General features: G+C 46.8%; 1 protein-coding gene across 1 annotated transcript in view; it reads left to right on the top strand.

Moving 5' to 3' along the window:
- Positions 1 to 23,500, top strand: part of RUNDC3B (RUN domain containing 3B) — a 781,529-nt gene that overhangs the window by 697,960 nt on the left and 60,069 nt on the right. Inside the window, exon 10 of the mRNA XM_069211571.1 lies at positions 11,516 to 11,637. Within this exon, the coding sequence (XP_069067672.1) occupies positions 11,516 to 11,637 (122 nt within the window). The remainder of the gene's footprint in view (positions 1 to 11,515; positions 11,638 to 23,500) is intronic.

Raw genomic sequence — 23,500 nt, 5'->3', positions numbered from 1 at the left:
TCATGGCACCTGTTCAACTGGGGTCGTAAACAGTAAGATCCCACCTTGTCCTAATAGCCTTGCAGAATGGTTGGGACCTCAAATCACCACTTGTAAATTATGTCTTGTAGGTGTAATAACAGCACCAGGCATTCTAGCAGCTGCTCTAGAAACTATAGGCATTAGAACCACAGCTTTCAGTGCAGTTACTGCGGGAACAGTCAGGGTCTGCATTGGTATAGCAGGAGTCATCACTCCAGGGATGTATACAATTGAGGCAGGAGAAACCAGGACATTCATACCAATAGCTGTTGGTGCTGGAACAGTCACAACTACGCAACATCAAGAACACCCCTTGGTTCACCCCGAACTCCAAGACTCCAAGCGCAAATGCCGCCAAGCAGAGAAAATATGGCAACAAGAACCCTCCACAACCAACTTCTCCAACCTCAAAGCCACCATTCGCACCCATCACCAACTCATACGCACCGCCAAAAGAGATCCCTACAAGACACGCCTTGCAAAGAACTCTTCACCATCATTAATCAATCAATCAATCAATCAATCAAAGGCATTTGTATAGCGCACTGCTCACCCGGAGGGTCTCAAGGCGCTGGGGGGGGGGGGGGGGGGAAACGCTACTGCTCGAACAGCCAGGTCTTGAGTTGCTTCCTGAAGGCGAGATGGTCTTGCGTTGTCCGGAGGTGGATGGGGAGGGAGTTCCATGTCTTGGCTGCCAGGTAGGAGAAGGATCTTCCTCCGGCGGTGGCTCTGCGGATGCGGGGGACGGTGGCGAGAGCGAGGCTGGCGGAGCGGAGCTGGCGGGTGGGCTTGTGGAAGGTCAGGCGGCTGTTGAGGAACTTGGGGCCCAGGTCGTGGAGGGCCTTGTGTGCGTGGGTGAGGAGTCGGAACGTGATTCTTTTGTTGACGGGGAGCCAGTGCAGGTCTCTCAGGTGTTCGGAGATGTGGCTGTGTCGGGGGATGTCCAGGATGAGTCGTGCTGAGGCGTTCTGGATCCGTTGGAGTTTCTTCTGGAGTTTGGCGGCGGTGCCGGCGTAGAGGGCGTTCCCGTAGTCCAGCCGACTGGTGACGAGGGCCTGGGTGACCGTCTTCCTGGTCTCGGTGGGGATCCACCGGAAGATCTTTCGAAGCATGCGCAGGGTGTTGAAGCATGAAGATGAGACGGCGTTGACTTGTCTGGTCATCGAGAGGGAGGAGTCCAGGATGAAGCCTAGGTTGCGAGCGTGGTCCGTTGGCTTGGGGGTGGCTCCCAGGGCGGGGGGCCACCAGGAGTCGTCCCAGGCGGATGGTGATGATCCCAGGATGAGGACCTCCGTCTTGTCTGAGTTCAGTTTCAGGCGGCTGTTCTTCATCCATTCGGCGACGTCTTTCATCCCTTCGTGTAGGCTGGCTCTGGCGGCGTCCGGGTCGCTGGTGAGGGAGAGGATCAGCTGGGTGTCGTCGGCGTAGGTGATGATCTTGAGGTTGTGTTGACGTGCGATGGTTGCGAGGGGGCTCATATAGACGTTGAAGAGGGTGGGGCTGAGCGATGACCCTTGTGGAACTCCGCAGATGACTTCGGTGGCCGCTGACCGGAACGGGGGGAGGCGGACTCTCTGGGTTCTTCCGGCGAGGAATGAGGCGATCCACTCCAGGGCCTTCCCCTGGATGCCGGTGTTGTTCAGGCGCTGTACCAGGGTGCGGTGGCAGACAGTGTCGAACGCTGCGGAGAGGTCCAGGAGGATGAGGGCCGCAGTTTCCCCATTGTCCATTAGGGATCTGATGTCGTCTGTGGCTGCGATGAGGGCGGTCTCCGTGCTGTGGTTGGCTCGGAAGCCGGATTGCGAGTGGTCGAGGGATCCGTTGGTCTCGAGGAAGGCAGCTAGCTGTCTGTTGACGGTCTTCTCGATGACTTTGGCAGGAAACGGGAGGAGCGAGATGGGGCGGTAGTTCTTGAGGTCGGAGGGGTCTGCAGTTGGTTTCTTCAGCAGGGCACTGATCTCGGCGTGTTTCCAGCACTCCGGGAAGGTGGCGGTGTTGAAGGAGGCGTTGACGATGTCACGGAGGTGGGGTGCGATGATGTGGTCAGCCGTGTTGAAGATGTGGTGTGGGCAGGGGTCCGTGGGGGATCCGGAGTGGATGGTGTTCATTGTGCGTGTTGTGTCTTCGGTGCTGACTGGGGTCCAGGTGCGGAGGGTGGCGGTGGGGGGCATCGGTTCGGTGGTGGGGTTTGTGGTTGGTGGGCCGAAGCTGTTGTGAATGTTGGCGATCTTGTCGTGGAAGAAGGCTGCGAGGGAGTCGCAGAGGTCTTGCGAGGGAGTGATGTCATTGTTTCCGGCGTCGGGGTTGGAGAGCTCTTTGACGATGCTGAAGAGTTCCTTGCTGTTGTGGGTGTTGTTGTCCAGTCGTTCCTTGAAGGCTGTCTTCTTTGTGGCGCGGATCAGTTGGTGGTGTTTGCGGGTGGCGTGTTTGAGGGCCGTCATGTTGTCTGTGGTCTGGTTGGTGCGCCAGGTGTTCTCCAGGGAGCGGCAGTTCTTCTTGGAGGTGATGAGCTCGTCGGTGAACCAGGAGGCTTTCTTGCTGCTGCGTCTGCTGGGGGGGTTCTTCTTCAGTGGTGCGAGGGCGTCTGCGCAGTTGGTGATCCACTGTGTGAGGTTGTTGGCGGCTTCGTTGGGGTCCGTTGAGCTGGTGGGGGGGTTCTGGCTGAGGAAGGTGGTGAGCTGGTCGCCGGTGATCTTGTTCCAGCTCCTGCGGGGGGTTTGTTGAGGGTGGTGGTGGGTCGTCGTTTTACTGAAGCTGAAGTGGAAGCAGCTGTGGTCAGTCCACTGGAGATTGGTGGAGTGGCTGAAGGTGACATATTTGCTGGATGAGAAGACTGGGTCAAGCGTGTGGCCGGCGTGGTGTGTAGGGGTGGTTACCAGTTGCTTGAGTCCGAGGTTGGCCAGGTTGTCCAGTAGAGCAGTGGTGTTGCGGTCCTTGTCGTCCTCCAGGTGGAAGTTGAGGTCCCCCAGGAGGATGTAGTCGGTGGAATTGATGGCGTGGGGGCTGACGAAGTCTGTGATGTCTTCGCTGAACTGTGTGCGTGGTCCCGGTGGTCTGTAGATGAGGGTGCCTCTGAGCGTGGTCTTGGGGTTAGTGTGTATCTGGAAGTGGAGGTGTTCGGCGGAGGTGAAGGTGTCATCAGAGTTGGTCGTGATGCGGATGGTGTTCTTGTGGATGATGGCGATGCCTCCTCCTGTCTGGTTGACGCGGTCCCTCCTGGTGATTTTGTAGCCTTCTGGGACGGCGATGGCGACGTCGGGTGCTGAGGAGGCGTTCATCCAGGTTTCTGTCAGGAAGGCGATGTCTGGTGCTGTCGAGTCGAGGAGGTTCCAGAGTTCGACGGCATGCCTGTGAACGGAGCGGGTGTTGAGCAGGATGCACATCAGGTGTTTGTTGCTGGGGCTCGGTTTAGTAGGTGCAGTGTTGGGTCGTAGGCTGGTGAAGCGGCAGGTCAGGCAGGTGAAGGGTCCGTGGGTGCGTCTCGGGGTGGCTCGGTAGCAGGCGGTGTTTCGGCCGGCGTTGAGTGCGTGGAGGGTTCTGGCATCGTAGCTGTGCAGGGTGTGCTGGCGAGGGCGAGGACCAGGGGGTCTGGCGCTGGGCGCGGTCCAGGCGCGGACGGGCGCAGACGGGCTTACCTTTGGCGCACCTTCGGCGCTCAGTCGGAGCTCCCGCTGCGCGCGTCCGCTGCGCGGTCGCTCTGGGGGCGTCATAAGTAAGGAGCCGGGAGGGAGGAGCAGCTGGGTGGCGGGAGCGGTCCGGCGAATGGAATCACAGGGGGGCGGGGCCGCAGGGAGGCAGCGGCGGGAAATCCCAGGAGCAGCGAGCGAGCGAAGGAATCTGCAGGCAGGAGGCGGCAAAGGCAGGCAGGAGCGGCAGCAGTGAGTGGGGCGACCAAGCCCTGTGGAGGGCTGAGCGGTCACACTCTGTGGTCCCCTACGGTCCCCTTAAGTAAGGAGCCGGGAGGGAGGAGCAGCTGGGTGGCGGGAGCGGTCCGGCGAATGGAATCACAGGGGGGCGGGGCCGCAGGGAGGCAGCGGCGGGAAATCCCAGGAGCAGCGAGCGAGCGAAGGAATCTGCAGGCAGGAGGCGGCAAAGGCAGGCAGGAGCGGCAGCAGTGAGTGGGGCGACCAAGCCCTGAACTAGCCAAACCCAAAGCCAGCAACATAGACCCTTCATACATACAGCCCCTATGTGACGCCCTCACCAACCACTTCCACCACAAAATCCTGGACATCCACAACAGCTTCATACCACATACACCCACCACACACACCCCTCACTGACCCAACTCAACCCCCACTCATGACCCCCCCACCACACTCACCACCTGGGCCCCCCTCCACACACAAAGAAACCAAAAAAAACATGAACACTATCCACTCCGGATCCCCCTCCGACCCCTGCCCACATCGCATCTACAACAAAGCCAGCCCAACCATCGCTCCCATACTCCGCGACATAATCAACTCCTCCTTCGATGCCGCCACCTACCCAGAGCCCTGGAAGCATGCAGAAATCTCCAAAAACCAAAGCCGGCCCAGAGATCCTCTCCAACTTTTGCCCCATCTCCCTCGACCCCTTCCCCGCCAAGGTCGCTGAGAAACTAGTCAACACCCGCCTATCCCACTACCTCAAAGAAAACAACACTCTTGACCCCTCACAATCCGGGTTACGCAAGAACCACAGCACGGAAACCGCCCTCATCGCATGCACTGACGACATTAGGACCAAAGGCGAGACCGTCGCACTCATCCTTCTAGACCTCTCCGCAGCCTTTGACACTGTCTGCCACCACACACTCCGCACACGCCTCCACAACATAGGAATTCGCCACAAAGCCTTAGACTGGCTCACCTCCTTCCTCACTGACCGGACCCAGAGAGTCCGCCTCCCATCTTTCCACTCCACCACCACCAAGATCATCTGCGGAGTCCCCCAATGGTCCTCTCTCAGCCCCACACTCTTCAACATTTACATGATCCCCCTAGCCAACATCTTCCGATCACACGGAATCACTATCCTCTCCTATGCAGATGACACCCAACTCATCGTCTCCCTCACCCGCAACCCCACCACCACCAAAACCAACCTACACGCAGCTCTCCTCGACACCGCCAACTGGATGACAACTAACCACCTAAAGCTTAACTCCAACAAAACCGAGATCATCATCTTCGGCCCCAACAAAACCATATGGTACGACTCCTGGTGGCCCACCGCCCTAGGACCCGCACCCACCCCCGCAAACCACACACGCAACCTCTGCATCATCCTGGACCCCTCCCTCTCCATGACACAGCAAATCAATGCTCTTACCTCCTCCTGCTTCCTCACACTCCGCACTCTAAAAAAAAAAAATCCTTCAAATGGATTCCCCCAGAGACCAGGAAGACAGTCACCCATGCACTCATCAGCAGCAGACTAGACTATGGTAACGCCCTCTACACTGGCACCACACTCAAACTCAAGTGCAAACTCCAGAGAATCCAGAACACAGCCACGCGCCTCGTCCTTGGCCTCCCCCGCCACAAAAGAATCTCACCACACCTCAAAACCCTTCACTGGCTCCCCATTAACAAGAGAATCACATTCAAGATCCTCATCCACGCACACAAATCCCTCCACAATACCGGCCCGACATACCTCAACGAAAGAGTGAACTTTCACATTCCCATCCGCAACCTACGATCAGCCAACCTCGCCCTAGCCACAGTCCCCCCGCATCCAACGCACCACCACAGGAGGCAGGTCCTTCTTCTACCTCGCCCCCAAAACCTGGAACTTCCTTCCCACCCACCTCCGCAAAACCAAAGACCTCCTGCTCCACAGAAAAAAACTCAAAACATGGCTGTTTGAACAGTGACCCTCCTGTCCCCCCCCCCCCCCCACCACCACCAAGCACCTTGAGACCCTCACGGGTGAGTAGCGCGCTCTATAAAAAAAATATTTTTGATTTGATATCTGGGCAGGTCCTCTTGTCTGAGAGACATCTTGGTCAGCGGGTGCAGTAGCACCATTACCACTACCAGTCGTACTGCCATCTCCAGCAGGCTCTGACAATGTTCTAATGTGGTTGTCGAGAAGACAGAAAGTCCTCCAGGAAATCATCACTAGAGTCGCTTATCTGTGCTTCTTCATCTTTCTCTTCTTGAGCTCTCTTCTTAGTTCTTTCATTTGTCAGTACCAGATACAGCCTTGCTCCCTCAATGCTATCCCTTCTCCACATCTGCTGTTCCGCATAACATTTAGCATCCACCCACCTATGAACTACCTTTTTCACCCTATTCTGGTATTTTTCCTTTGTCTTTCCATGGGCAGCATACTCCCAAGCATTCAAGGCTTCCTATTGTGCTGGTCTGGGTTGGGGTTTCGATTCATACAACACTCGTATCAAAATGTCTAATATATTTATATTAAAGGTACCATATCTAGGAAACTGCAATGACCCTCCTTTATCAGTGATCTTGTGCCGTTGTTTAAGCCAAATACATGTGTGAAGTCAGACATTTAGGTTCCTATAATGACCTTGCTTACCTTCTGGTGGAGCTTCCTTGCCCTCTTGGGTAAGGAATATCACATCACCTCTCACCAAATCTCTTAGCACCCTAAATCATTTCATTCTTACAATAATGTGTAACAGTGCAGAAACTATAGGCATCATCAAAGAGTTCCCCATTGGTTGTATGGACCTTTGATTGTCGACTTGAAGTGTAAGAACAGAGCTAACATCAGCAAGGCTTTTCAAGTACAGTGAAAACCAAAATGGCTCCACAATATCAGAGAGGATGGTTTTCAAACCTTAAAAGTTTTATTGACTAACTTTAGTTAAAGTTACAAGTTAAAACTGTCAGCAAAACTGAAAAGACATGGTATGAGTACAGGCTTATAGGATCATGCAATCCAAATGTGTATGTAATCAGAAAGAATGTGTAAAATGTAATTACATACAACAATCAAAATATCTACCAAGCAGGTCTCATAAAGGAACTTCTCTATTCTAAATAGAGTATCGAAATCAAGAATTGGAAATGTTATGGGGAAGGTGTCATCATCAGATGAACCCAGCATTTAAGAGTAAAGTATGAGTGCTCAAACATCAAGCTCACTAATCTCGGTAGGGAAAATCAGCCTTCTCGTAGCAGTCAGGACAGGTTCTGCTCTACTCTTCTAACAATTACACAGTTAAAGCAAGAAAAGATTCTAGAAAGCTCCTCCCAATCAGTTATCACCAAACAAGCCAATCTGAATAAAATGTTCCCTGAGAGCAGGTAGACCTAGTTTCCCAGCTCTCAAACAAAGGAGTAGCCTTCTGGGTGACTTTGGATGTAACATTAATGTGGTCTGTCGGGTCCAGTAGGATCTCTCCCACTAGCTCAGCCTCCATATCCGAGGCCAACTTCTAATTAATATTTCAGTAGTCTAGTAATCTAATACAATAAACCCAGTCTGATGTAAGGAGGCCAGTGATAACATACCTGCAGAGAAGAAAAACAAACAAGGTGCTGGCAAGACATTTTATGGAAATGCAACATGTGCAACTCTGGCTTGGTTACAAAGTAAACCACTGTTAGATTTCAGATAAATTCTAAATGAGTACAATTATCATTAGTGAATATATTGAGTGCATTTAAGAAAGATACACATTCCCTTCTTATGACAAATAAAAAAATGTAATTCCACTAAATATACGGTTGGCTTTCATCTACATGGATACATAGCCACTCACTACAATTGATTTAAGAAAAACTCACACATAATAATACAGATAAGCGCATGTTGAGTATATAGATTACCTATTGAAGCAGTTGTGCATTATATTAAGCTGCTCCCAGAACATTGCCCTGTTTGCCATGGCTCAAATCCCCAATACACTGAGCGGTAATTGTCATCTCCATTGCGTATCGTCACTTTGGAAATGGTGAACACAAAAGACATACTTTAGTTTCAGGAACTGCTCTGTTATTGTGCAAGTGCTTCACAGACTCCTCTGATCCTGGAGTGGGTCTTCAGGAGTCATGGTGCACAAAGAGTTTACATAGATACTGGCATTGTAGCCCCTGGCACACCTTCAATATCCCAGAAAAGCATAGCTGGGCTTATCTTGGAGAAGTTTGTGTCTGTTATCTCTGCTCACTGAAAGGGACGCTTGATATTATGTTGGGCAAAAAGAGAACGAGACGGTTAAATGTTACGAGAGAAGGTTAGATATAAATTCGCCCATTTATGGTAATCTGCTTAACCCATACATTTACCCATTAATCCACCACAAACATGCACTTATTTTTCTACCTCCTGACACCTATTAATTTCCATACATTCATCCTCATCCCTATATCAGTTTGCCCACAGCACATCTATCAGTTTATTCAAACATTCATTCATATATCCATTTCCACATCCATCCCTCCATCTGTGCATCCATCTGCATATCTATCTAGCGGTCTATGGAACAAAGTCCCTTTGCATCGATGCATTTGCATATCCTTCCACCTAACTGCACATTCATCCATGCATTTATTCATGCATCCATTCGTCCATCAACATATCCATTATTTCTATCTGCACATCAGTTTATCCATCGATGCGTTTGAGCATATATCATTGATGGCTCCACCTTTCAATGGCCATTTCTTTTCTAATGAAGTAATCCCCTTGGCAGCCATAAATACAGAGGAAGTGAACACAATTATTAAAACAAGAATAATCCATGCAGATTATTTTCATAGGATCTCTCTGATTACCATCCAGCTGTCACCTCACTTCATCAAATAATGATCCCTCAATTATGCTATAGTTTGTAGAGGAAACTGCCCGCACACTATGCATAAAACCACGTACACGATAACTAAGTGTCGGAAATTACATCAAATGTTATTTCTTTTTCTTGAAGGACACGTCAAACAAGCCATTTTACGTGCCCAAAAAAGGAGACGTTTTCTCTTCATGGTAGTCACTTTACAAAAGCCAAACTAGTTGGTTTTGTTAATCCTCGTTAGCATAAGATTAGCTCCAGGACAAACCAAGATATCTGATGCAAACCGTTCCCGCAGGACGCGACCCTAGCAACTAACAAAGTATGCAATGAGTCCAGGTCCTTCCTTAAATCGGGGGAGTTTAAACTCTAAATAGTGAGTAAATATCAACAAACTGATGTGAGTCAGAATGAGTGTGGCACAATAATCCGTCATGGTGGATCATCAGTCCTTGTCCTAGTTTAGATGACATGCAACCTGAACACTTAGCAGAAGTGGGAGTAGCCTTTAGTCCCGGAAAAGCACAAATGAACATTTGTATTGCAAGTGAAGGGTAACAGACCTGTAAACGCAGTGATGATGCTGAACAGTTTGTTTGGGAAGTTTTTCAGGCTTTTTTAAAGGTTAAAAATCGCATGCTTGGCCTTAAGAATTACCTTTGAGAGTTTAAAAGCCAATCATTCAGTGCGTGGAATGCTTGACACTAATTTTTATGAGTGGAGCACTGTGAGAGCCAACAACCCCGATGCTTAATCTGGGACCATTAAGAAATCTACACAGCCTCCAGCTCTGTCCACTCACATAGCATCCTCCTGAAGATGTAAGTGTGTGTAGGAAGCATTGATTGAAAGGGTCCAACACTTCTTTTGTTGCTGGTTTCCCTGCATCATCCATTGCCTAATGTACCTGCACTACTCAATTGCTTAATACGCTGACAGCATTTATAATCCAATAGAAAAATACCATACATCATTTCTAATAGAAAGGCTACTGGTGTCTTTCTTTTTCTTACCAACCACACTAATGCCATGTGTCCCCCACGTTCCTGGGCACTAAATCTTCAGTTCTGACATTGTTCTTAAGGCCGTGTTTAAAAGAATCCCGAGGCTTCATTCTCTAAATTCATTCCATACTCCAGTGCATTGCCCCCACTTCGTTCTTTGGCACGGCATGTTGCAGTTCTGTCATGACTTAAGTACCCAACTTGGAAAACTTTTTAAGGTTCCATTTTCCCATCTTGGAGACAAAGGGGATGTTCGCTGCTCGTGGCCTCGTGCCTGTTAACTCTGCTGAGGGTGAGGCTGCGGCCTCTGGACTTAAAGGAGACCTCTTCCTGAGCCTTCGCTCTCTTTGACTGGAGCATGCAGTATGAGATCCAGGGTGCCTTTAGCACCTGAAATGCATTTCATTTTAGTAGGTAGACGTTTTCAAATCAGATTCTACTAAATGCTCGCGGCCTGATCAGGTGCTGTTCCTGTTTGAAAAAGAACAACCAAACTTGCCTCCAGTGTAAGAGAGCAGCCTACATCTGAGCTGATCTCACCCACCAACCCCCACCTGACTAACCTTGGATCCTGGATTAAACACTGATGGTGGGGGGGAAAAGGGTGAGGGACTTTTCAATTGCACAAAAACCTTCAAAACGTAACAGGAATACAAGGGTACAGGGACACATTATCTGTAGCGTTGCAGTGCCCTTGTTTGTTGTACAATGTAGCACTGATCTGAAGAAATTGACTATATCCGAAATAATTTGAGACGCCGCAGCAATCTGCCGGACTACCCGTCCTTCTGACGTTGTTTGTTTGAGCCAGGAAGGTCATAGTTCAAGCTCACAACTGTAGAGAAATGTTTGCCACAGGCAAAGCATTTAGTCATAGACCGCGATATTAAAATAGGAGACGTTTGTTGTCACATTAAAGCGATTGCAGAATTTCATTATTTGTGGCATCATTTTTAGTCCCAAAATGTATACTGCACAATACAAAAAGTTGCGAAAAGTAGTTATTTTAATTATCAGTACTGTGCTGCACCAGGTGATTGCTTGAATTGCTCTAACAAAAGAGGACTGTGAGTCTAGCGTCAAAGCATATGCAAAAATAAAACTATTACATTACAGAAAGATATTGACTCAAAGGGATGCTGTTTAGCATGTGGAGCAGCCTTTGGTCAGATCAGTCCTCACGACTCCTGTTTAAAACGGAGAGGGAGTTGGGCACTTATGGGCCTTAGGAGCAGGGTCCGTATGCCAGGAGCTCGGATGAGTACCATGGTGCCAACCACTAAATGTGTTGCACGTGGGTGTGGCGAGTCTACATATTTAACCCTAATAACGAATCTGTAACACATGACCTATGTTAGGAGACACCCCATGGATGGGTGGCACCAAAGGTAACCGGGGTTGTTTGTCGACTCTTTTCTGGATTGTGACTTAGGCAAGACTCCAAGGAACGTAGTACTTGCCTAGTGTTCCATCATATGAGGATTAATTGCAATTTCAGGATATCTTTATAAAAGAAAAACTTACTCCGCATCAGCAGAACCTACTTGCAGGTTGAAGATTCGAAGCACGATATCTTACCAATGGATAGTTGGAATTCACTAGTAAAACTATGTGCCAATGAAACCTGGCAGGCATTTATTTATACGTATAGATAGAGAGGCTCTAACAGTGGCTACATCGGATGCTTACAAACTGAGAACAACCAAATAATGCTAACATATGAATTTTATGTTTTCAGGAAAAGATTGCCAAGTCTGGATCAATTATCAGGAGACCTGAGTCTTTCTCAATCCTCGCTTGGCCCCAGCCATTCCCAGGACAGTGAAGCAAAGAATGATGGCCACAACCTGCGGCGTGATGGTAACTAAGCTGTTTCAAATACCGAACTGCATTGGTTTTATTGTTCTATGTAGCATTTAAAAAAAATATTATAACTGTCTATTATAATTGTCTTATATATGCAACATGACTGAATTACAGAGGTATCTGCTTTTGGCTTTGTGACAGGACGGGCTTTGTGCTATAAAACCCCCTCATCTAGCACTTACTAAAAAATAATGCTCGCCTTGGAGTTCTTAAAGACAATACAAAAATATAGCGACAACAGCAAAGTATCCAGCTGCAGCAAGTCCAGTGATTTCACAATGCGTGTGCCCTACGAAGAGCAGTGACTCTCAAATACAAGTAGGAAAATGGCAGAGCTGGCAGCTCCTCACACCTGTAAAATTATATACATGCCTGACCTGTTCATGATCGGACCATTCTCAGCAAGTTAACCGAGAGTCACAGTCGTGCATTTCATTACCCTAAGTGGGAAGAGTATGCCCAGACGTGGGTCCCGTGCTTCCCATGCCACTGGATTCAAGCTAGCCTGGCTGATGAGGGGTGAAACCCCGAAACCGGTCCCAGGATGCTTGTTTCCGGTCCAGTGAGGACCTGGCTTGGCAGTTCGGTCTGGACTGTTCCCATGAGGAACAGGGTTAAGACTGATTTGCATATGGCTGGGTCCAAACTGGGGTGGCATGGTGAGCAAAAGAACGATGGATTAAACCCAGATCTATGACTGGGGGTGAGTGTTTGACAATGTTCAGCATTCCGTCCATCACTTGTTGTTTTTGCTTTGTCACCCTAAGTGGGAAGGGTATGCCCAGACGTGGGTCCCGTGCTTCCCATGCCACTGGATTCAAGCTAGCCTGGCTGATGAGGGGTGAAACCCCGAAACCGGTCCCAGGATGCTTGTTTCTTGGCAGTTCGGTCTGGACTGTTCCCATGAGGAACAGGGTCAAGACTGATTTGCATATGGCTGGGTCCAAACTGGGGTGGCATGGTGAGCAAAAGAACGATGGATTAAACCCAGATCTATGACTGGGGGTGAGTGTTTGACAATGTTCAGCATTCCGTCCATCACTTGTTGTTTTTGCTTTGTCACCCTAAGTGGGAAGGGTATGCCCAGACGTGGGTCCCGTGCTTCCCATGCCACTGGATTCAAGCTAGCCTGGCTGATGAGGGGTGAAACCCCGAAACTGGTCCCAGGATGCTTGTTTCCGGTCCAGTGAGGACCTGGCTTGGCAGTTCGGTCTGGACTGTTCCCATGAGGAACAGGGTCAAGACTGATTTGCATATGGCTGGGTCCAAACTGGGGTGGCATGGTGAGCAAAAGAACGATGGATTAAACCCAGATCTATGACTGGGGGTGAGTGTTTGACAATGTTCAGCATTCCGTCCATCACTTGTTGTTTTTGCTTTGTGCATTTCATTAACCATGTGTCAATATTTTTGTCTGTTACGGAATACCCACAGAAAAAAATACATGGGTGGAACAATAACAGCAATACAAACGTTTTCACCCAAAATGGAATTATTGACACCCTTGTGATCAAGGCCTAGGTCGTTAGGAGAATTGTGGAAGTCTAGAAAGCATTAGGAGTATCTCAATAGGTCTTTTTAGTGACATTAGGGTTAATGGGCAAGCCGTGTCATCAGTGCACTAAGTCGTCCTGGTGATAAAGTTTAGCCTAATGGAAATACCAGCCTTCTGTTACGTTTTTTAGAGCTTCATTGATCCCAGATCAGGTTTGATGAAGACAATGTGCTCGAATTAGAGGTTGGCGGATGAATTATTCCGTCACAGATAGCCTGTTCACATGATAACAAGTGCTGTAGAATGTAACACACTTGTAATAAGGTGGACGACACATCTGTCACATTTGTAAAAGAGTAACCTGTCTTCCAAACCTTTAATCAGGCCCAATGTTAGGATGGATTCCACCAGGTCACACCAATAAATGTGAGTCCTACATGAAGTTTCACTGCCTGCACGTCTCTTACTGCCGTAGGCTGCAGTACTTGGAGAGACGCCTGGTTTCTTACTGGTGCTGGACTGGCCAAGATATGGGCGACCCCTTCTAGTAGCCACGGAGCTGCTGACTGAAAAGAACGCCAAGGCAGACCGTACCCTCCAGAAGGAGTCCCAGAGGAAAAACCCAAGTAATGGGAAAAAACCTCTATCAGAGGAACTCCTGAAAAAGAGGGGAAAAAACAACAAAACGTAAAAAATAGAGGTCAAAACTGCAAGGAAGAAGCAGGGGCACGTAGAAAACAGGAGCGAGGATCACCACCAAGACGGAAGTGTTTCAACGCAAAGAAAGAAGGAACTGCAGTGCTTATATACCATAAAACAGGAAGTGACAAAACCGGAAAATGAATGACACCATCATGAATTGGGAATGGCTACATAGAAATGAATGGGAAGAAAAGACACAATGCATGCTGGGAAGCCAACCACGACAGAAGAAAATATGGTGACCCAAGAAGAAAGAAGACAAAGCAGAAGAGGAAGGAAAAAGAACTGAGTAGGTAAATTGTGGGGGGCAGGTCAAGTAGACTGCCAATTCCCAATGCGCGAACCGGAGCTAGAAATGAGACTTCTGGATCACATTGCAGCATGAAAATTCAGGCTGATAATAAAAGGTGGGTCGCTGCGGTTCCAGCGTCCCAAGACCCAAAATGCCAGCCTGACCGCTGCCCGCAAAAGAGACGCCTTGGTAGTCCGCGGCATTACAGAAGTAGGACAAGAAGGTGCCTCCAGAGGGGAATCCATGACACGTGTTTCTCCTGATCTTGAGGGATAAGATCTATTCCATTTGTTTGTACTCTGCCACATTCTGCCCACCAAACCAATCATTAAGATCCAGTGTAACTCTGTTGCATTCTGACATACTGGTGACTCTGCAATCACCGAGGAAGCATTCCGTGAGGGACGAATGTTCACTTAGCATGGTCAAATGCAGCACCCTTAATCTGCAAAGGTCCTTGCAACCCCTTCAGCCATTGTACCTCTTCATTTACATTTTTGACTAGCCCAGTCCCCTGCTTACTCATCAACGCTATCAATTTTGCAGCCTTTTTCAATGTCTTCTTTTGAACCAGACATAGTGACCATTGGCTGTGTGAGTTGCAACCTCACTCTCCCACCAGTGTTCCTATTTCAAGCCCCTCTATTTGTCCGGAGAGACCAGTTGCTTGTTTTCCCATTCAAGAACTCTGTCCCTAGATCACTAATCTACTGTATACTCTTCAGTCCTCTAAGGTCATTCTACAGATTGCTTTACCCCTGAGGACGGTCTAAATACCCTCTTGAGTGTACTAATTGGAGCCATCTGTGCCTCACTTTCACGGAAATAACGTGAAGTGACAGTCTGTTGCTAAATAGCATTTTCCAGATCTCCTAGCTTCCAGGCATTTTATTTTCTATACCTGTTCCCTCTCCCTCCATGTCTACCCACATGTAGTTGCAGCAGATGAACCGATTTCTTTAGCCAAAAATTATGCACCCCAAACCAACATGTCATCAGTGCATGGCAGAAAAAATAATCGAGGTGAGAGTTTGTGTGCGCACGAATGAAACACGAATTCTCTCATTACCATGTACTGCCCTTCTCACATTTATGAGATCCAAATCTGCAGTAAACCTTGCTATTTAGATGGTTTCCGTACCTCACCTCGCCCCAACACTGCATGTATGAAACTCGACATTCATGTCAACATTAAAGCCAATGTCATTCATATGTACTGTGTAAGAGGAATAAGTGATGAGAGCACCTAGTTTTGCAAACAATCTCCATGAAGCTTCATTGTTGCAAAGCAACCATTCAGGTCCACCCATCTCCTTTACACCAGAAACAGGGGTCATTCTTGATTATATTAGTACTCCTCTCCTTCACTTTGAAAAACCCAGTATGGATCAATAATGAATATTTATCCCCTATGCATGAAGTGACTTATGTTTCCCAAACGGTGTGCTTTCTAAAATAACAAATCCTGTTCATGTCACTTGAGGAACTGAGAATTGATTCCCAACTTAGGGGGTTATTCTAACTTTGGAGGAGGTGTTAATCCGTCCCAAAAGTGACGGAAAAGTGACGGATTTACCACCAGCCGTATTACGAGTCCATTATATCCTATGGAACTCGTAATACGGCTGGTGGTATATCCGTCACTTTACCGTCACTTTTGGGACGGATTAACACTCCTCCAAAGTTAGAATAACCCCCTTAATCTTTTCTCTCAGACCATTCACGTTCTAGGACATGGGCTCTAGTGTACCATGTGCAATGCTATCTCATTTGATCTGACTAATCCCCAAGTATATCACTTATACACTGATATACAGGTCTGATCCCATGACTAACAATTCAAAAAAAGACAAAGATAACCCCCATCTAACTCCCCCCACTGCACACTTCCACACAGTGAGCTTTGCAACTACCCTCCCGCCCAGTATACAAATTGCAATCAAAATAGAAAATGGCTTCTAGGAATATATTTTCCAGTTCTGTGTGCTCCACTACTGTATTCAAAGTAACTGCCACCAATGGGCATTACCCACCAGAAATGGTAGAACATTATATATAGTTTATGCTCCATTGTGAAGTAGATCCACCTCTGCTAGAAGTTCTGGTGGTCAAGGGGACAAACTGTTGAGGGGGTCAAAATTCTGTAGATCAACACCATTCATCACCACCACCTCAATATTTGTGTGAAGAGTGGTCCTTCACCACTGTGTTTAACACATTTAAGTGTTTCTAGTACGAGTCACAGGATGCCAGTTATCCGATCTCTTTATGTTCAAGTAAATCAATTGCCTACTGGCCCATTTGAATTGAAAGGGTAAGCTAAAGCATCCACTGAGGAATGAAAATATCATGTTGGTGTCCTCTAGCTTAATTTCAGGACAATCTCCCATAGATATTGATGGTTCTGTAATACTAATAGTCAGATTATGAATGTAATGACTAGGTGTAGCTTTCATCCATATGAAAGCACAATGCCAATATGATGAAAGAATATATTATTCAATTACTCAGTGTATTACAAAATGAGTGCCTATTGAGATGGATTAGAATTTAGGAGGAATTGTGAACTATGGGACCCAAACCAGGGGAACATTTCAACAGTTGGAAGTTTTTAAGGCAAGTTAATGACGTCAGCCTTGTTGGGTCTGCTGAGGAAATGTGGATATATAAGGGTGGACAGAGGTATGGAAATTATTGACAGGAAACCTGCATGGAGATGAGGTTTGAGTTCACAAAGACACCTATGCTGGAGTCAGTGGACAGACACATAAATTGTTTTGTTATGTTACTATATAATTGTATAGTGTACACTGTTAGTCACTTTGTCTCATGGTGCTTATTGCAGGTATCTGTCTGCAGTTGTGATATAGAGAGCAAAAGTTCTCCACTGGGTTTTTCTTAGTCCTTAACGGTTATCCTCACACACTATTTAGTAAACAAGAGTGGTGTTATTTTTTGCAATTTTACTGTTGGGGCTCCTGGTTTTATGGTATTTATTTTTTTTACATTCCGGTCTCTGTCCATATTTCTAATTTTTACTCATTCGATCTGTATTTATCTATATTTATTTTGTACTTGGTGTAAAAGAAAACGAAGATGCAATAGGTATATCTCCATGTCTACTTAACCTGCAAATGTTTACTCATGTCCAATGAGTTTTAGCCATTTACAGTACAGTATAGTCAACTGAAATCATTTTCATTGTAGAGCAACCCTAACAGCTGTACTCTTGCAGTTATTTAAGCTTCATTAGAAATTGTTTTCTGTTTTTTAACTTCCTTACCTGTCAGTCTTTATAGATAATGGCCTTGTACACACAATTGACAGAAGGGAGAATTGTGCAGAAGAAAACATAAAAATGGAAAACTGGGAGCATTATGTATAGTCTAACTCCTTGTGAACTTCTAGTCTGTAGTGGGTTGACCTTACATGGTGATATGCAACGAAGGCTGAGGTCTTGATGTCACCCACTTAATCTGTGTGGCTATGGCAATCTCACACAGGGACAATGGGTCTTGTGGTCTTTCAAATGACCTACCTGGTTGGCGTCTTTTTAGTACAATGTTTCTCCTTAGCCAGGTTCTAATGGCAACGTGCCACGGAGAAAGGGAGAGAGAGAGAGAGGGATTTTATTTAGATTAAACTGTAGCAGGTCTTCCCCATTTTACATAGTTGCTTTTCTCAGAAACTATCTTGTATATTGTTTCCCAGCCTAAAGGCACTATGCTGGGAAAATCCTTTTGTTCCAGATTCCCCTGCAACCATGTCTGCCTACACCCTTGTTTTCAATGACCCAGAAGATGTGGCTTTGAGGTTCTCTTTCTTCATCAGACTCATTTCTGAAGTTCTCATTCTCCAGGGTCTCCTGGTTCTCTGTTTTCTGGTAAACAGAATTGGTTACCTTGACAGATGTACACGTTTCCAGTGATAACTCCGTGGAGCAAGGCATAGTTCTGCAATCACTAACCAATGCAGGATAAATATGCAATCTGTGATGGGTGAGATGAATTTCTGCTTTGACTGAGGAATAGATTTGCTGTCTTCCCTGAGAAGGATATGAGCCACAGGGTAAGGGACTGATTTTCCAAAGGAAAGGGGTGGCTCTGCTATCTTTGGTAAGTGAGGGATAGCTGTGCAGAAACTGTTGCAGGTAAGTAGTTCTGCTATCCGTGAATGATGAGGAATACTTGAACTGAGTGAAGAATGGGTTTCCTCAGCTAGGGGTAGCTCTGGTGTTGGTGGCAGGTGGACATGTGCATTACTGCTCCTGTCTCTGGACAAGTGACAGTCCATTCCCTGGCCCGGTCTTGAAATGTTTCCAGAGCTTGGCTCAGAAGGACTGCAGAGACAGACCAGCCTAACTGCTCCCTCTCACTAGTGCATACATATACGTACTGACATAGGGCGAACTTCCTGCTCTCTCACTAATCAATAAATGCATATATAGAGCCCAGAGTTGCAGAGAGAGTTCACAGATGTGGGAGCTACGTCTTTTGTCATTCGATTATTTCCCTGCAACTGACACCAAGGTTCAACAGCAATAATAGTAATAAGGATTTCGTTTTTGAGGGCATTGATGAGATGAGGACCATGAGAGACCCGCATGGTCAATTAGAAAAGTGGGAAGTGTGCCATGGGCTCAATCAAGCTCCTTTCAAAACACTGAGCTATATTAACGTATCTCAGTTTCGTAGTAATAAATGCATACGGAGCAATATTGGTTTGCGTGAACGTACAGAGATGTGACCACATCACTCCCTCATTTCAGACATTGTTTCCAGTCCTGAACTTTTCACCTACAAACCATTAATTTCAGGAATGTTGGTATGATTAGTTTAAGCGGCGGAAAACAAGACTATACCGCCCAGAGTGTACTGGAACATTACACAAAAGTCCAGGATTTGAAACCGTGCCTAATGACCCGGTGGGGCTCGGGAGGAGTCACCCCATCTGTTAATCATAGAAACTGTAATGAAATGGAAGGGAAGCACCTAATGATTCAATCTGATTAGAAATTGGCAACGGTGCAGGTGTAAGTACGGTTGACCCTGCGTTGTCTTTCGTAACTACTTTCTAAGGGTAACTCGATAAAGGATGTGTCACCACTGAACAATGTGCTGTAATTCTCTTCTGTGGGATCGAAATTGCAGATGAATGTGTTGCCTTGGTAACTGAATTCATTACCATTGGTTGATGGTCGACTCGGAAATTAATAGCAGTTCATTTTTGTAATGTAATTTCAGTAGCTACCACAGTCTTCAGCTGGATACAGCATTGGGCGTTGTCATAGATTTTTGAATGTTTGTCACCGCTAGTTTCTGCCTATTAGTTTGTCACAACTAGTTTCTGATTATTGTCTGACTATGAAACAGTCGTTAATGGAATGGCCGTCATTGTGAATTGTAGTATCCCACCGAGAGCATTAACTCCTGGTAGATCCCACGTCAAGCCATTAAATGTAGCCTTGTGTCTTCAGAACTGATAATTCCTGGAGGAACCACTCTGTGGGTGCCGCAGGAGAGCAGCCTGCACCCACCCGACCTCTGCAGCACCACAAGGAGAGCAGAGAGTGCCCACCCCAGCCATGGCATCAGAGATACCTTTCTACTGTATCGCTTCCCCCAACCCAGCAAGCATAAGAAGAGGGGCAATGTGTGTATTTATTGTACTATTTAAAGAGCAATTGTGTTATACTTAATGATGTGTCCACCTTACTCAGGAAGCAGGACAGCAGGAAGAGTGCAAAACTGAATAAAGGTCCAGAATTGTTTTGATACCTTTGAGAGGGATGTGTTGGGTCTTGTTCCCCTAAAACCTAAGGGTAGCAGATGATGGCATATCAACGTAAAATTAAACATGAGAACCGGATCTATCAAAGGGTTTTACCCATTCTGTCTGGATGGGAAAATGCTTTTACACATAGGGCCATAGAGTATGTATGCCATTTTTTCTGCATTGAACGTGATTTACCACGAGCACATCCTCATAGTTTGTAGAGTCCCATTGAAATGAAGAAGATTCATTTAAACCTTAACCCTATTTGGATTTTGGTTTCGAAGGCACCACAACTCTGCTCCCCTAAGATTAGTTCCATATGATTAAGAGAAAACCTTCAAGCAACATCAGCAATGTCTCAAATTAAAACCTTTACTGAGCACGTGCTGTTGGAGGAGACGAGGCAAACGCTGTACATAAACGTAGAAGACTGGATGACAAGTTGCATGAAGACATAGCTGAATGGATGCTATATGTGGGAAACCTGTTTCCAGCGGATACACGACTGTCCTAAATACATTGAATTGTGTTATGTACTGAAAAGTACGATCACAACTAGGAACTGGGGTTTGATTGATCGGCTAATCAAATGTGTTCTATGGATTTTATCTGTTGATATCCTCTAGAGCCTCTTGTTTGTTCTTACATCCCTACAGTGAGCTAATGTTTTGCATATTTGTGTTAAGAAAATAAAAAAAATGATTTAATGAAGGAAAATTATAATTTAAAAAACGGGTCATTGTTTCTATTTGGAAAACTGAACCCTCTCTATTCCAACTCTTTAAAATGGATGAGATGGGCAGATCCCAAGTCTAGACATCAAGAAGTGATTATCACTGCTTTTCAAACAATGCAGTGTGTGATTATTGCTGAGAAACCCTGTTAGAAATTGGTTTCTGTTTAAGGTGTTACCCAGAAAGTGTATGCTGGGAATTGCCAGTAGGCCCAAGGGGGAAAAGATGACATGGAAGTTTATGCAGCTTCTACTGGTGCTGGCTAAACAAAGGGTATCTATCGGGTGGTTGGATATTAGGCCCCACTTCGCTTGACCTGTTAATGAAGGATGTAACAGAGTGAGCAAATGCGTAGAAAGCACACATGAAACTTAACAGGCAGGATGACAAACTGCAGACTGAATTGGAGTCATGGGCTGGTTTATTGAAAACTCTACTGAGGGAATTGGGTGGGGGAAGTGACAGTGGAGCACAGAGGCAGGGGACTGTGAATGCAGTCTCGCAGGGGCGCATGACAGAGGAGGATAAGGAAAATGGGGAGGCAAAGGGCCAAACTTGAAGGCTTTGAAGAATAGAAACCAAGAAGGGCTGAGAGTACGCAGACTCCTGCCCCTCGTGATGGAGGGGTTGGACGAATGCATGGGAAATTACTGTTAGCATGCTATATCCTAAGGCACACTGGAGCTGGTCTCAAGGACTGCTGGGGTTTAGGCTGGAGAGATGGGATCGAATTCAGGATTCTCCTGAACATTAAGGGGGGAATTGTCATGCACACGTAGCACTTGTACCATTTTGGGGTTCTCTTTCCCGTTTTTGTTCTATAAGGTACAATGCACAAACGTTACTCGCCAATAAAAAAAAAAGAAAATTCTGCAAATTGTCATGTGATTGTCTGATTGTGATCTTATAAAAGTGGGAGAATTGTTGCAAAATTTACCAATAAAAAGATTGGCTGAAAAAGACAAAAAAAAGAAATTGGGTTTCTGGTTGGCAGAGGTGTGCGTCCTGAGCAAGCAGGAATCACAATCCTAGTCATGGTAAGACACAAACCCACCCTAAATTAACTTGTGCTCACCGTCTGGTAGCTTGGCACAGACTAGGCAGGGTTAACTTAAGAGGAAATTTGTAAAGCATTTGTGCAGTGCTTCAAACAATAAAACAGTGAAAACAACACACAAAAAGATCCTACATCTGGTTAAAAAAGAGAGCTTAATTGAATAATTAAAACAAGACCAAAACAACAAAAACCCAATGAGTTGAACTTGAGTTAAGCTTTTGTAAGGCAGACACTGTAGAAAAGTGCTTATAAGCAAAAAGTGCCAATCAGAGCTATCTGGTTGCGCCGGCCCAGGACTAAGTCAAAAGTTCAGGGTGACCACGATGGAGCATAGGCCAGCTATAGAGACCCAGTTGGGCCCGCTGAACCAAAGTACCTTAAAATCCTTGTAAGGGTGCGTTGCACTGGTTCCGAACCACACCATGAGGAGATGTGTTGAATTTCCCCACGCAGTCGAGGAGATGCGTCCAAGTTCCCCATGCACTAGTGGTGATGCATCGGAGCCTAGGAGTGATGGAGTTAAGGTGCCAGCCACGTCAAGGCGATGCTCTGATTCCGATGAGCACGGTAGTTACGATGCAGAGTTCAGCGTTCACGATGTCAGATGGGGAAGCAGGAACCTTGTACCGAGGGAAACACTGCAGTGCTGATTCTGAAAACGATGCACCGTTTTCATCCATGCAACAGGAGGGGTGTGCCAGTTCTGTCCACACAACAGCGGAGATGCATTGGTTCTGCTGGAGCAGCACCTGAAGATCTACCTCCAAGGGGCCAGGACTTTGGTGGCACCACTTTGCTAGACAGGCTCACAGCTGGCAGACTCCAGTTGGGTTGGTTGGAAGTCTTTTGTGTCCCTGAGACTTCAGATCAGAAGACCAGTTAGCTGCCTCTTGGAGTCACTATCGGTTCTGGGTTGGGGAGATGCATGTCCTGTCTGTTAGAAATGGGGTTTTTGGTTGGCAGTCAGGTTTACCCCCTGTCCAAGCAAGAACCCTCACTCTAGTCAGGGTAAGTCACACACAATCCAAATTATCCTGTGCCCACCCTCTGGGAGGCTTAACATAGAAGGCAATGTGTAAAGTGTTTGTGCAATAAATCATACAATAACACAATATAGCACCACAAAAATACACCACACAGTGTTTAGAAAAATATATAATATTTATCTGGATATTTGCAGGTCAAAACGATCAAAGATGCAATATGCATGTGTAAAGATATCACTAAAAAGTGATATGAAGTGTCTTTAAAAAGTAAACAAAGTCTCTTTCGAGCACAAAGTACCTGGTTTGGAGTGGAAAATCTCCTCAGAGGGCCGCAGAAGAGGAGATGCGTGGAAGAATGGTGTGTGCGTCGGTTACGCCGCTTCACACACGGACTTGCGTAGTTATTTTTCACTCAGGGAAGACGTGCGTCGTTTTCCGGCACACGGACCGTCTCCTTCTATGGATCGCGGGATTATCAGATGTCCCAGGGTCTGTGCGTGGATTCCTCAGCTTGTTATCCGGCTGCGCGTCGTTCCGGGAGGCTGTGCGTAGAATTTTCTTTCTCACTGCAGGCCTCGCGTCGATTTCCTCTCTGGAAGTCGGGCGGCGTTGTCCATGCGAGGCCGTGCGTCAAAGTTCCGGTCGCACCGCGGGCGTTGCGTCAAGCGGCGTCTTTCTGGATCGGCGTGCAGTGAATTTTTCACCGCGGAACAAGCTGTGTGTCAAAATGTTTGGCGCACGTGGAGTCCAAATGAAAAATAGAAGTCTTTTTGGTCCTGAGACTTCAGGGAACAGGAGGCAAGCTCTATCCAAGCC

Source organism: Pleurodeles waltl, chromosome 10 (assembly GCF_031143425.1).
Source record: "Pleurodeles waltl isolate 20211129_DDA chromosome 10, aPleWal1.hap1.20221129, whole genome shotgun sequence".
NCBI classification, from domain to species: Eukaryota; Metazoa; Chordata; class Amphibia; order Caudata; family Salamandridae; genus Pleurodeles; species Pleurodeles waltl.
The sequence above is the reverse complement of the archived record's forward strand: the minus strand, read 5'-3'. Positions and strand labels throughout refer to the sequence as shown.